The sequence below is a fragment of the Alosa alosa genome, chromosome 23, assembly GCF_017589495.1.
Source record: "Alosa alosa isolate M-15738 ecotype Scorff River chromosome 23, AALO_Geno_1.1, whole genome shotgun sequence".
NCBI classification, from domain to species: domain Eukaryota; kingdom Metazoa; phylum Chordata; class Actinopteri; order Clupeiformes; family Clupeidae; genus Alosa; species Alosa alosa.
The window spans coordinates 28,107,043-28,120,355 of record NC_063211.1 but is presented as its reverse complement, the minus strand read 5'-3'; the positions used below and the strand labels follow the sequence as shown (position 1 = coordinate 28,120,355).

The 13,313-nt window shown below is 43.5% G+C and overlaps 1 protein-coding gene across 4 annotated transcripts in view; it reads left to right on the top strand.

The window, feature by feature from the left end:
* Window positions 1-9,425: 9,425 nt before the first annotated feature.
* Window positions 9,426-13,313, top strand: part of LOC125288358 (protocadherin-9) — a 235,483-nt gene continuing 231,595 nt past the window's right edge. For all 4 annotated transcript variants that reach the window (XM_048234659.1, XM_048234657.1, XM_048234658.1 and 1 more), the window contains exons 1-2: window positions 9,426-10,174; window positions 10,866-13,313. The exon at window positions 10,866-13,313 is cut by the window's right edge and continues 707 nt beyond it. In XM_048234659.1, the coding sequence (XP_048090616.1) occupies window positions 10,988-13,313 (2,326 nt within the window). In that variant the 5' untranslated portion in view covers window positions 9,426-10,174; window positions 10,866-10,987. The remainder of the gene's footprint in view (window positions 10,175-10,865) is intronic.

Below are 13,313 nucleotides of genomic sequence, written 5' to 3'. Positions count from 1 at the left end.
AGGGCAGAACACAGTTTTCTGTGAATATCTCGAAAACCGTAGGGTTTAGGAGGACCATTTTTTTTGTATGTTGATCTCAAGGGGCCATGTCAACCCATTCCATAACCACTCATTTCATGTATAGCGCCACCTAGTTAAACACAAAAAGTAAAAAAATGAGGTGGTGTAATTGAAGGTATCTGTGACCTAACATAGTCAAAACTGCACAAAATTGGAAGTGTAGGATCATTATGACACCCTATGTATGCACGCCAAGTTTTGTGGAATTCCGTTCATGGGGGGCCACACAATAAATTAATTTATGTTACTATACACCAACTGGCCTGTAGGTGGCGGAGACAGTTTTCTGTGAATATCTCGAGAACCGTAGGGCCTAGGAGGTCCACCTTTTTTGTATGTTGGTCTTAGGGGGCATGTCAACCCATCCCATTGCCACTTATTTCATGTATAGCGCCACCTAGTTAAAAATTAAAAAGCAAAAAAAAAATGAGGTGTTTTCATCTCAATATCTCTGGCTGACAAGGTCAAAACTGCACGAAATTAAAAAGAGTAGGATCATTATGACACCCTCTGAATGCATGCCAAGTTTTGTGTACTTTCGTTCATGGAGGGCCTTACAATAAAATAATTTATGTGTACATTTAGTGGCGTACACCAACAAAGGATTCGGGACACTGAAAGACCGGGGTACAAAACTTGGTGAGCATGTACCCCCCCACATGGATAGCATGGAACCGTCATTTTCGTTTTCATCTGCAGCCCCCAGCTGGACTGGACCCCGAAAGGAGGGTAGGGCAGACACAGTTCTCTGTGAATCTTTATGGTATGTTGGTCTCAAGGGCCCACATCAACCTGGCTCATAATCACTCATTTGTGATTTGCCCCGGTAAAAAATGAAAATCAGTAGGATTAAAGAGAGCCAAAATAAATATTCATCATCATCATCATGGCTGCATTTTCAGTATTGGCGAGAAGTAGTCGTTTGTCCACTAGATGGCGCATCGTTGCAGTGAGGCGTAATTTTGTTGGAAGTTAAAAGTGGGTTGGAAAAACAATGGACGCTTCATACAAGGACTGTAATTTACATAGCGAACATCTAATAAGGATAGGACGATGTTCACATGAAGTGTAATTCCCATTTCTTCTTGAAGCGAAATAAATCTAAGGATGTTTCGGACATGCTTGGTTTTACTGCAGGATACGTTAATCTTGTAATATCAATAAGGACCTAGGTAATGTTACCGTTAGCGTTGGTTGAGTGATGGAGGCATTTGATTGATTGCATTTGTAGAAAACTATAAATGCGGTTATACCAACAAAATTGATAGCAGCACTGTTTGTATCTTTTCGACTGTCATTTATTGCACGTGCTACAAAATCATTCTGTGCAATGGAAGATTTACCAACGTTACACCGGTCTGATACAGTTTTGCCTATACATGCGTGAGACTGAGACGCCTGTTTATTTAGTTTTAAGTGCGTGCAGGGTGTGAGAGGGGAATCGATGTGCTTTGATTACAGCTTGGTAGTTGTAGTCTGTGAAATTAAAAGCGTGTGTGTGAAGTATCCAAACAATGACACCTTCATTTCATTATGGCTGCTTTAGCAAAACACCTTAAGCTACTGTGTAGTGGGTCCCATTTAGAAGTGGCTACTTCATTGGCGCTTTCCTTGACTCATGGAGCTGCGTGAATGTTATTACAACTTTTAAGCCCGCGATATGACAGTTTAAGTCCGGCGATACTGTAAGGTAAGCCATTGGTTTCAAAGGAGATTTTATTTGTATTAGCCAGCATAGCCTATTGACAATTTATGTTGTCAATAGGCCTACCTTATAATCCTACCTGTAGCTTAGGGGAAGCTAACAACTTTCTATTAGGATCTAGTTTGTTAGTTACCGTTTTGTCATAACTCCCTGATGCATTTTGCATTTAGAATAGCCAGGCGTGTATATCTCAATCGGGAAAATTAAACAATATCGGTGCCTATGGACTAGGCTGGGTGAACCCAGCCTGATCTGCCGCTATTTATTTTTTTGATTTCTTAAAAGATTGAGCTTGGTCTGATGAAAGCCAGACTAGCCATGGACCTCAGTTAAACAATGCAAAGGGAACATGAATCAGCCTATATTTGCACTAACAATAAGGACAAAAGCTTTTCAACTTTGGCCCGTTAAAATGTGTATGAACAGTCTAGCGGCGCATTTCATCAAGGCCCATTTGGACATGTCAGTTATTTGCACCACTGGTTAGATGTAAAACAGCATTTTCGTTTCAGACTAGGCTACTGTTACTTAATTTGTGCATTAACAATAACGTTTCAGACTACTGTTACTTAATTTGTGCATTGACAATAAAAGTATTACATGAACTAAAGATGACTAAAATCTTATGTAGAAGAAGAAACATTCACAAAAATCCATCCATCCAAAATGACCTTTGTTTTTGATAGCTGTTGAAAGCGGCATGGAACTGACAGAGATGTTTTTGTTTATAAATACATAAAAATAAATAAATAAATAACATTATGCTGATACCTTTTGCTTTTCCCAAATACAATGTAGCCTACAGGTGTAAGTGACCTTTCATCAATCCAGTTGCAATGGATGAACTGTGATGAACTGCCCTACTTGTGATTGTTTAGAGATTTTAAAGGTTTTATAACAATTCTACATCTTCTTTGGCTATTCTACAATCTATTCACCTTTTCAGCACCAGTAGGGTACTTTCTGTGCAGCCACACACACACCTCAGGCATGCCAAACAAGCATACACAAAAGTTTCAAGAGTGGGGATGGAGTAAAATATGGAGACAAATTGAAGTGTGATTTATTTTCAAGGAACGGATGTACAGGACTGGTGGCGGTCATATTTTTATTACGCTATGCGGTACATCTAGTTATGCATGATTTAGTAGGCTACTTTTTATTAAATTCGTAGGCTGGAATGCCTTGAGTCACTAACAATTGGTTAAAATGTAGTAGGCTTCAGCCTCTGTCAATTAGCTTCGAAGGGGCGGCAAGACAATGAGCTTGAGAATGTGTGTTGGAGACCCATGGTAAGAAAAACGACTTTATTAATCCAACCAACAATATAATAAAATATTAAGAAGAGGTGTTATTTCATTGACTTAAATCGAAGCAATGTCTTCTAGCGCTGGTGAACTGATGGAAATTGTTGGTATGGTATAGGCAAATATGGGAACCTGCCTTTATTTGTCCGGCTATAAATAGAATCAATCCCGGGCATAATTTGAGGATTTATGGTAGCTCCTGCTCAACATGACATTAGCTGTTATGTTTATTGATAACAAACTCAACTAGTCTACTGATCAACTCGTTTTCACTAGCCTAACTATAAAATACAAGTATATAGGCCTACCCAAAGTTTTTGTTCTAAGACATTTATTTCAAACATAATTTCAAGACACAAATTGGATACTTCAGTTACCTTGGTGCATAAATCCCAGAGAGTTGGCTACCACACCCCAGAGTGATGGGCCTTTCTTACGCGTTCAGTGTGGGGTATAAACAAGCTGAGAATTTTGTGTCACGCCTGGCTGTCACAGACATGGGGAGCTCTTTGAAGCTTGGGATAATGTGGTACAGTTACTACAGTAAAAGTATTTTATTTTACTTCTTATGTAATATATATATTTTTTTCAATTTTATAAATGCTTTGTTTAAATGCTGTTGGAACAAATAGTAGTTGATTATAAAGGCAACTTTCTGTTGCAATTTTCTGTGTGTTCTGGACTGATAACTTGTTAAGCCAACATGTTCTAACATTGCACAAATATTAACTGCAGACACATAGTGGAGAGTTGATTTGGTTTATACCAGACAATTTAGGTACTGTAGGCCTAACTAGGCTATTTGATCATGTAGACTATGTTTGGATCATAGGCATGATGATTCATTCATGGCTTCATAAAATATCAACATCATGTTGCTTTTAGAGTATTCTACCATTGGCCCAAGTAGTGTAAAATACATCTAAAAACATTTAAATAAAAGTAGAATTGCACATAGCAAGAAGCTGGTCTAAGGGCAGATCTGGCGTTGTGCTCATCTCACAGTTTTGACAATTTTAATCAAAAAATATTTTGAAAACAATCAATGGTATTATCTTAATATTCTGGCAAGTTTAAAATACGATGGTCGAAAGTGGGCCAGAGGTGGCGATCCGATATCTGGAAATCTGATCTCACTATGGGTTTGTGTTCACATTTGGTCCCCCTTACTTTCAAAATATCTCCTGCGCCCCTGCTTGCAACACATTTACAAATGAGTTATAAAGTTTACACTTGCATTTATTCATTTAGCCGACACTTTCACCCAAAGCGACTTACACATGTCAATAAAATTAAAGGGCAAGGCCACATTGGTAGATGCCGGGGTTTGAACCCCCAAGTACAAGGTACAGTATATAGTCAATATTATATACTGTATAGGAAAATGCAGAGGTGATGTTAAATTCCATTCAAAGGTTTGTTTAAGGAACAGGCTGGGCACAGGGCCAGTAGGGCTAGTGCCTTAGAGCTTGAGACTGCCAGGGGGCTTCCGAGCCTCAGGCCATGCACGGTGTGCCTCCTAAGGAAGAACGCTGAATGGCAGGGCCAGCACACAGTGTAATCTGACCACGTGTCACCTAGGTGACTTTGGAGTGAGCTACAGGACCACCCCGACCCCTCAGTGGTTACATTGTTGAGGCCTGGGCCCCTTGCTGTTTGAAATGTGCGGTAGGCCCTGCAGACCAGTGTTCCAGTGTTCACAGGCACCACAGTGCAATAGCAGTGTTGGGGTCCCACAGGCCCCTTGGGATTGAAATAGCAAGCTATACATTATGAAATGTAGAAATTAATAAATGGATCTATAGAGTTTGGTCAGGAAGCAAGGTAGACCCCATGTTGTTTTAACACCGAATCTTTCCTTTAATGCACAGATCTTGATAGTGATATGTGATATCTGTGTGACGAGTACTCCGTGAGCAATTTAGTTGAACCTGGACTTGAGATTTTACTGGGGCACGCAGTGTAGCACTGTAACTGCCTACAACCCCCCTCCCTCTACCCCCATCCCATAATCCTCCATAGAAGCAAATACACAGATATACTGCATCAGAAAAAAAACTTTTTGACAGCAGTAACAAGAGAGGACAGGAAGAATCAAAGGGGGAAAGTTGAAAAGGAACAGGGAGTAAAACAGCATGTATATTTTAAAATGAAGACACTTCGATCGAACACACTCAATGGTTCTTAGAGCACATTTCTTCACTTCGCCTCTCCCGTGACTTGGTCATCAGGGAAAACACACACACACACACACACACACACACGTACAATTTTCTACAAACTACTTTCACCTGCCAGTCATCTCCAAAACACTGTTCTCTTGAAGGTCTTCTCTTTGAAATGAGCCATCTATTCTGATTTTTCTCTATGATCCCTTCGGCTCTCAGCACTGTTCTCCATTACCTGGAGCCCCCTTGAAACAGGAGGAGTTGAATCCTGCTGAAAAGAAAATGACTGGGTAAATAAATAAATAAAGACACAGAGCAACTGATATTTGATTTCTAATTCATTTGTCTCCAAGCAAAATGTTATGTGATTCAGTTTCATTCGGATATTGCTGTTAAATAAATTGAGGAGAGAGGAAGGAAAAAGATGGAGCAGATACCAATGCTTGAAAACAGAAGGGGTGGAAGTGAATTTTAATTGACAGGAAATTACTTTATGCTATTTTCATTTTTATCTGCGGAGGTTTATGTGTGCATCTGTGCCCTCTCTCTCTCTCTCTCTCTCTCTCTCTCTCTCTCTCTCACACACACACACACACACACACACACACACACACAAATACGCAAACACACATACAGACAGACAGACACACACACATACATGCCGTACATACACACAGAGACAGACACACCACACACACAGACACACTGGCTATTGACAGTGACTGACAGGCCTGTAACCCCACTGCCGTGTTCAGACAGAGCTTTTCACCTGGAGCAGGTGTTCACCTGCCACCCAACCCTGATGGTGCCCACCCCAGACCACCCCAACCTGCCTCCACCACCGCAGCGGCCTAGCGTTGGCCGACCCCAGAGACGCTGCACTGGTGAATGCCCTGTAATGAAGTAAGGTGGTAACGAGTGAGGAGAGGAGATGGAGAGGGGTTTAGTGTACTGTGTGTGTGTGTATGTGTGTGTATGTGTGTGTGTGTCTGTGTCTGTGTGTGTGTGTGTGGGCTGGTGGGAGTGAGACTAGTGTGGTGTCACTCTCTCTCTCTGCCTCACCCTGTCAAATCACCTGCCAGTGCAGATCGTTTCCAAAGATAGCCAGGGACAAGCTCCAGTCTGACCGACGCGTGTCATACACACACTCTCCCCACTAGCAGCTACCCTTCTGCCTCTTCTGTCTGTTCTCTTGCTCTCTGTGTCTCCCATTCACAGGGCATTGGCTTATAGTATTAATTTGGAATAATTAACTCATATTTAGCTCTTAATTATGTCATGATTTAGTGTTTATTTTATTTAGTGTGTCTTTTTAAAACACACACACACAGACTTAATCATGATTAAACATTTTGAATAAAAAGCAGGAAAGCCTTTGATGACACTACCCAAATGAGCTGTGTGTGTGTGTGTGTGTGTGTGTGTGTGTATGTGTGTGTGTGTGTGTGTGTGTGTGTGTGTGTGTGTGTGTGTGTGTGTGTGTGTGTGTGTGTGTGTGTGTGTGTGTGTGTGTGTGTGTGTCTGTGTGTGTGTGTGTGTGTGTGTGTGTGTGTGTGTGTGTGTGTGTGTGTGTGTGTGTGTGCGCGTGTGTGTGTGTGTGCATGTGTGTTTGACCAGTAACGTCAATGTACTTCAACCCTTACAGTAATAAAAGGCTCTGCACTTAATCCAATGTCACACATAGGCACAAATACACACAAATCACTGCATTTTCTGCCTCCCCCATGCAGCTCCGTAACGAAGGTTCCACCACGACGGACACTTCAGATAAGCATGTCTCTGACGAGCTATTGGAACAATGCATCTCCAAGGCCACTCGGAGTGGCAAGGGCTAAAATGAGAGAAACTTGTCAAGGGCCCTTTGTGAAAAGGCACAATTACAGATGTATAGGCTGGTGGGGGAGGATGGAGCGATGCTACAATGGACTAAAAGGTGACGAATCCTCCAGCTGTCCATCATTTGCCTTCGTGATCAACTATCCTTTGCACCGACCTTGAGCGCTTGCCAAAACGAAAGCCATTTTAAATCAATGACATTTTAAAGTAGCACGACTGAAAAGGTTATGTCAGTCCACTGACATTATCAATATTCCCAATATCCTACCAGTCAAAGTGGCAACCATACATGCATTTACCCACCCATTGTTAATCCCCAACCATCTTTAATGTCTTCATAAATTCATTAGAATATGGCCATACCTCAGACTGACTAATTGTTTAATGTAATCACTGAAGTGGCAGAACTAAAGGCTGTTGTGCTGGGTGTTCTTTGCAATATAGGAGAGGAAGACACGTCCCTCTGCTTCCTCACATTCTACATTACATCATCTACATTACATTATCTAAGGCAAGTGAGAAGAGAAGACCCTGTGCTCAACCTATTCAGTGAATGAATTTGAGCACATTCCTGTTGGTGCATTGTTTGTTGATTGAGTTTACCTCCATTGTTAATCCACAACCATTGTTAATTAAATCTTAGAATATGGCTAGCACCTCAGACTGAGAGAGAGTGGGATAAAACTTGACTGACTTTCATGGCTGGCTTTTACAAAAGAGTTTCAACTGTAAACAGACTATAGGAAGGCAACTGAAAGGGAAACAAAAACACAAAGTGTGTGTGTGTGTGTGTGTGTGTGTGTGAAAATGGACTGGTTTGCTGTCAGCGGAAAGTGCCTAAATGGGTGGTAGATACACCTGTTCTCCTCCCATTCTTTTGGAGTTTTAGAACAAGACAACCAATCATTGTTCCTCTGACAACCAACATCAGCACACAGCCCAATCTATCCCTCTCGTCTTTCCATACTGCCGTTGTAATGAATGGTAAACAACCACTGTCTCACGTATGCCTTGTTGATAATTTAAATAGAATGTTATAGATTTTCAGACGCCTAAGGTCATAAGGGGCAACAAATATTAATTGTCTGTGGTTATTGAGCGCGTTTTGTATGGAGCATTTTAACACGTAGTATGATAACACGTCGTCTGCACACGATCTACGTAAAAATAGTCTCCGTGGCGAATTAGAAGAAAGATGCAGGGCTCGCACTCGTCACAATACGCATTTCCTCCAAATATCCTCTAGATGGTGCTCTTCACCACAGCACAAGCACCGTGTCCCTTAGACCACGCAACCCCTGCCACTTAGGAGAAGGCGGCTCATCGGCAGTGGACTGTACACCCGTTATCACTCAGGCGCCATCAAAATATCGCACATTTCTGAAATGTTTCAACAGTCACTGTCTGGAAACAGATTGTTGATTAAAGAGAGCGGTGTTTAAGTAGGCTATCTCACAGGTGGGCTCAGGTGGGAGGTTTTTTATACACACACTCTCATAGGAATAATGTCTGCGACAGTAGTGGATCGTGGTCTTGATCCGGTCTTTCTATTTTTTTTGTTCCTTTCACCCTCTGCATTGCCTTCAGTTCCCACATTAACTGTCTCCAATGCACTAACGCCTTGATCAATGTCTTTGATGGCATGATGATTCTGAAATGAACACTTATCAGCATACTGTTCAGGTTCTGACATTAACTTTGACTGCACATAGCCTACAATTTCAGTGAGTTGTGGACATCATTGCCCTTGCTTTGTTTTCTGGAATAACCTACATATATGGGTTAAGATGCTGGGGGAAACGGCAATGCTAGAGAAGCTATAGGCTATATTTTGGATTCGCTAAAACATACTATAGGCTATTTATTCAAGCTCATGCTTTCCGCCAAGACAAAACTAACCTACTGCTCTTATCACTTTGATAACGGCACGTTGTCCGTCGCCGAAATTGACCGCGTTCTGTCTGATTCCGTAGCCTATTCTTTTAGAGATCTAAGAGTCCTTTTTTTAAAAAAAAAAATGTTATTTGATCAAAAGCATAACTAGATAATAAGACAACTGATATGAAGGAGCGAGAGAGAGAGCCGTGCGCTGAATTGGGAAAGGCGCTGAGACCGCAGCTGTGGACTGAAGGCTCGAGCTCTCCGCAGCAGTCAGCTCATCACCCCGCGTTTCGGTAGGAGCTGTTCCTGCTTCAAGTGACGTTGGCAACAGCCAATAGTACCCGTCTGACTCTCTGCATCGGGATTGTAATGATGGAATAGACCAATCAGTGGCTTTGAGGCGTGGACGTGTTGTAATTCACACCCCCTATGGGCTTACTCGGAGTTAGTGGAAGAAATTCAGTTCTGAGAAGGGGAGTGCAAGGGTACGCGCCATACTCCATCCCGTGGCAGCATCCGATTGCGTTGGACTATCTGTCGGTTATCTCTCGTTCAAGCAGGTCGCCTTGAATCAGGTGCGCTTTGCGACGCGAAAGATCTGCCAAGACGGTATGGATATCATATCTTGCCAAAGAGATAAGTAAAATAAAACGTCTTGAATCTCAAACGAAGATAATTGCATCAGGAACATTTTGAACTTGACTCCAATTTGCTGGGATAACTGTGCCACTTGAGCAGTGTTTGCGTTAAACAGGTTGCTAACTACCGCCTGTGTACGCGGCTTATTTTTGGAGGGCTATGTGCTGATGCGGAATAACTACACGGGACCCATCAGTCCTCAGGAGTAGAAGGTGCGCCGCTGATCACCTGATTCCATTTGGAGAGGCGCATCCACCGACCACCGCAGTCCGCGCATGAAACGGTGCATTTCTTCGAATGGAAAGTTAAATGTCCACAAAAACGGACTTCCTGATCCGTGAAAGCGGTGTCAGTCACATTTGACTGCTGCCGTTCTCCTTCCCTCAACTGCTGTCATTTCGATGGGAAAGATATTTTTTTTAAACCAGCCTTCCCCCGGAGCTGTGCTATGATCAACACGGATATCGTTTTATTGGAGTTAATGAACATCTCCTGTCCATGCGAGTATAGAGAGGATGCTGTGTGACCGCAACATTCGATAGCAGGCATCCCACACACTCAGATCCGCGGGAGAAGAGGTGAGGAGGAGATTCAGATTATTTTCCATGCGAAATTGCATTGTTATTACCAAATTGAGTTTATTGTATTTTCAGATTTACAGATTTCACGTAGCCTACTCTCTTATCATTGCAGAAGTCAGTCATCAATGTTAGTCTACCATAACGATGCTAAAGAAAAAGGGCGCGTTGCTATAAACTTGCCAAGGGCAAGCGCTTTAGAGACATTAGGATACTTGTTATGCACATTATGTGGAAGGTCTTGAAGGATGATGCTAAGTACTTGACTGGCTACAGTGAATGCGGCAGCTTACCTTTGTATGTCCCTTGTAAAAATAATCGTTCAGTAATTAGAAAATCAAGCACTGTATAACAGCAAAAGAGATTATTATTATTATTATTATTATTATTATTATTATTGTTGTTGTTGTTGTTGCTGTTATTATTATTATTATGATTGTAAATTTGATATAATGTACGTGGATTTTCTAACTACATATTAAACTGTTAAATCAAAGTGTTAAAAATTAAGTGTATTGAGATTGATTATAGCTTGACTAAAATCATACCCTGAACTATTTGCTAAAAGTTTACAAAATGAGTATGCCATAATCTTTAATGTGGGACTAGATTTGGAAAATTGAAGTGACATTTGTCTGACTGCCTGAAAGTGAATCTCTTGTAATGAACTGTAACCACTGTTCATTTACAGGGTCGTGCCTGGCTGCTTCTTGGCTGCAAATGCATGGTTTCACCAGACCAATTCTCTGATCACATTGCATGGCAATCACTATTTGAATACACAGAGGCTGGAAGCATAATTATATCATCATCATGGACTTGAAGGATTTTTATCTGTTGGCTGCACTAGTAACCTGCTTTTGGCTGGATCCAGCCATAGCACAAGAACTCATCTATCCCATTCGAGAGGAGTTGCAAGAGAATGTGCTCATTGGAAACATACCAAAGGACTTGAACATCTCCCACACAAATCCGACCACTGGAGCCAGTGCAAATCTGGTCTACCGGTTGGTGTCGAAAGCAGGTGACAATCCCCTGCTCAGAGTAGTGAGCAACACGGGAGAGATCTTCACCACCTCAAACCGCATAGACCGCGAGAAGCTCTGCCCTGGCTCGTCCTATGAGGAAAGCGAGTGCTCGTTTGAGATCGAAGTGGTCATTCTTCCCAACGACTACTTCAGGCTGATCAAGATCAAGATTGTTGTCAAGGACACCAACGACAATGCACCCATGTTCCCGTCGCCGGTGATCAACATCTCCATTCCGGAGAACACGCTGATCAACAGCCGTTTTGCCATCCCTTCCGCCACGGACCCCGACACCGGACCTAACAGCGTGCACAAGTACGAGCTGGTGAACGGCCAGAGTGCCTTCGGGCTGGACATAGTGGAGACGCCCGAGGGGGAGAAGTGGCCACAGCTGATCGTGCAGCAGAATCTGGACAGGGAACAGAAGGACACGTACGTCATGAAAATCAAAGTGGAGGATGGAGGCAATCCCCAGAAGTCAAGCACAGCCATCCTCCAGGTGACAGTAACTGATGTCAATGACAACCGGCCAGTGTTCAAGGAGAGTCAAATTGAGGTCCATATTCCAGAGAACTCCCCCATCGGGACCTCTGTGATCCAGCTCCAAGCCACTGATGCAGATATTGGTGCCAATGCTGAGATCAGGTATATGTTCGGCACTCAGGTGTCTCCAGCCACTAAACGACTCTTTGCACTGAATTCGACCTCAGGCCTTATAACAGTGCAGAGACCACTGGACCGAGAAGAGACAGCCATCCATAAGCTATCCGTGTTGGCGAGTGATGGAAGCTCAAGTCCAGCCAGGGCTACAGTGACCATCAATGTGACTGACGTCAATGACAACCCCCCGAACATTGACCTCCGATACATCATTAGTCCCATCAATGGCACTGTTCGCCTGTCAGAGAAAGACCCTATTAACACAAAGATTGCCCTCATTACCGTGTCAGACAAGGATACAGACGTAAATGGCAAAGTCATCTGCTTCATTGAAAAAGATGTTCCGTTCCACCTCAAAGCTGTCTATGACAACCAGTACTTGTTAGAGACCTCTGCTTTGCTGGACTATGAGGGCACGAAAGAGTACAACTTCAAAATTGTGGCGTCTGACTCGGGCAAGCCGAGCTTAAATCAAACAAACCTGGTGAGGGTGAGGATAGAGGACGAGAATGACAACCCGCCTATCTTCAGCCAACCTGTTATTGAGCTGACCGTGAAGGAGAATAACAAACGGGACTTATTTCTCACCACCATCAGTGCCACTGATGAGGACAGTGGGAAAAACGCCGAGATTGTTTACCAGCTTGGTCCAAATGCATCCTTCTTTGACCTGGACCGCAAAACAGGTCAGCTGACCGCGTCCAGGGTGTTTGACCGCGAGGACCAAGAGCGGTTTCTCTTCACCGTCACGGCGCGAGACAACGGGACCCCTCCGCTGCAGAGCCAGGCTGCAGTGATCGTTACCGTGCTGGATGAGAACGACAACAGCCCCAAATTCACCCACAACCACTTCCAGTTCTTCGTCTCAGAGAACCTGCCCAAGTACAGCACTGTGGGGGTGATCACCGTGACGGACGCAGACGCTGGGGAGAATGCAGCGGTGTCCCTCTCCATCCTCAACGACAATGAAAACTTCATCCTGGACCCATACAGTGGAGTTATCAAATCCAACGTGTCTTTTGACCGCGAGCAGCAGAGCTCGTATACGTTTGACGTGAGGGCCGTGGATAACGGCCGTCCTCCGTGCTCCTCGGCCGCCAAAGTGACCATCAACGTCATTGACGTCAACGACAACGTGCCCGTTGTGCTGTCCCCGCAGTCCAACACATCGTTCAAACTGGTGCCTCTCTCGGCCATCCCGGGATCGGTGGTGGCTGAGGTGTTTGCCGTAGATGGGGATACGGGCATGAACGCAGAGCTCAAGTACACCATCGTCAGTGGTAACAACAAGGGGCTGTTCCGAATTGACCCGGTGACAGGAAACATCACTTTGGAGGAAAAGCCCTCCGTGTTAGACATTGGCCTTCACAGGCTGGTGGTCAATATTAGTGACCTGGGCTACCCACGTTCCTTACACACGCTGGTCTTAGTTTTCCTCTATGTGAATGACA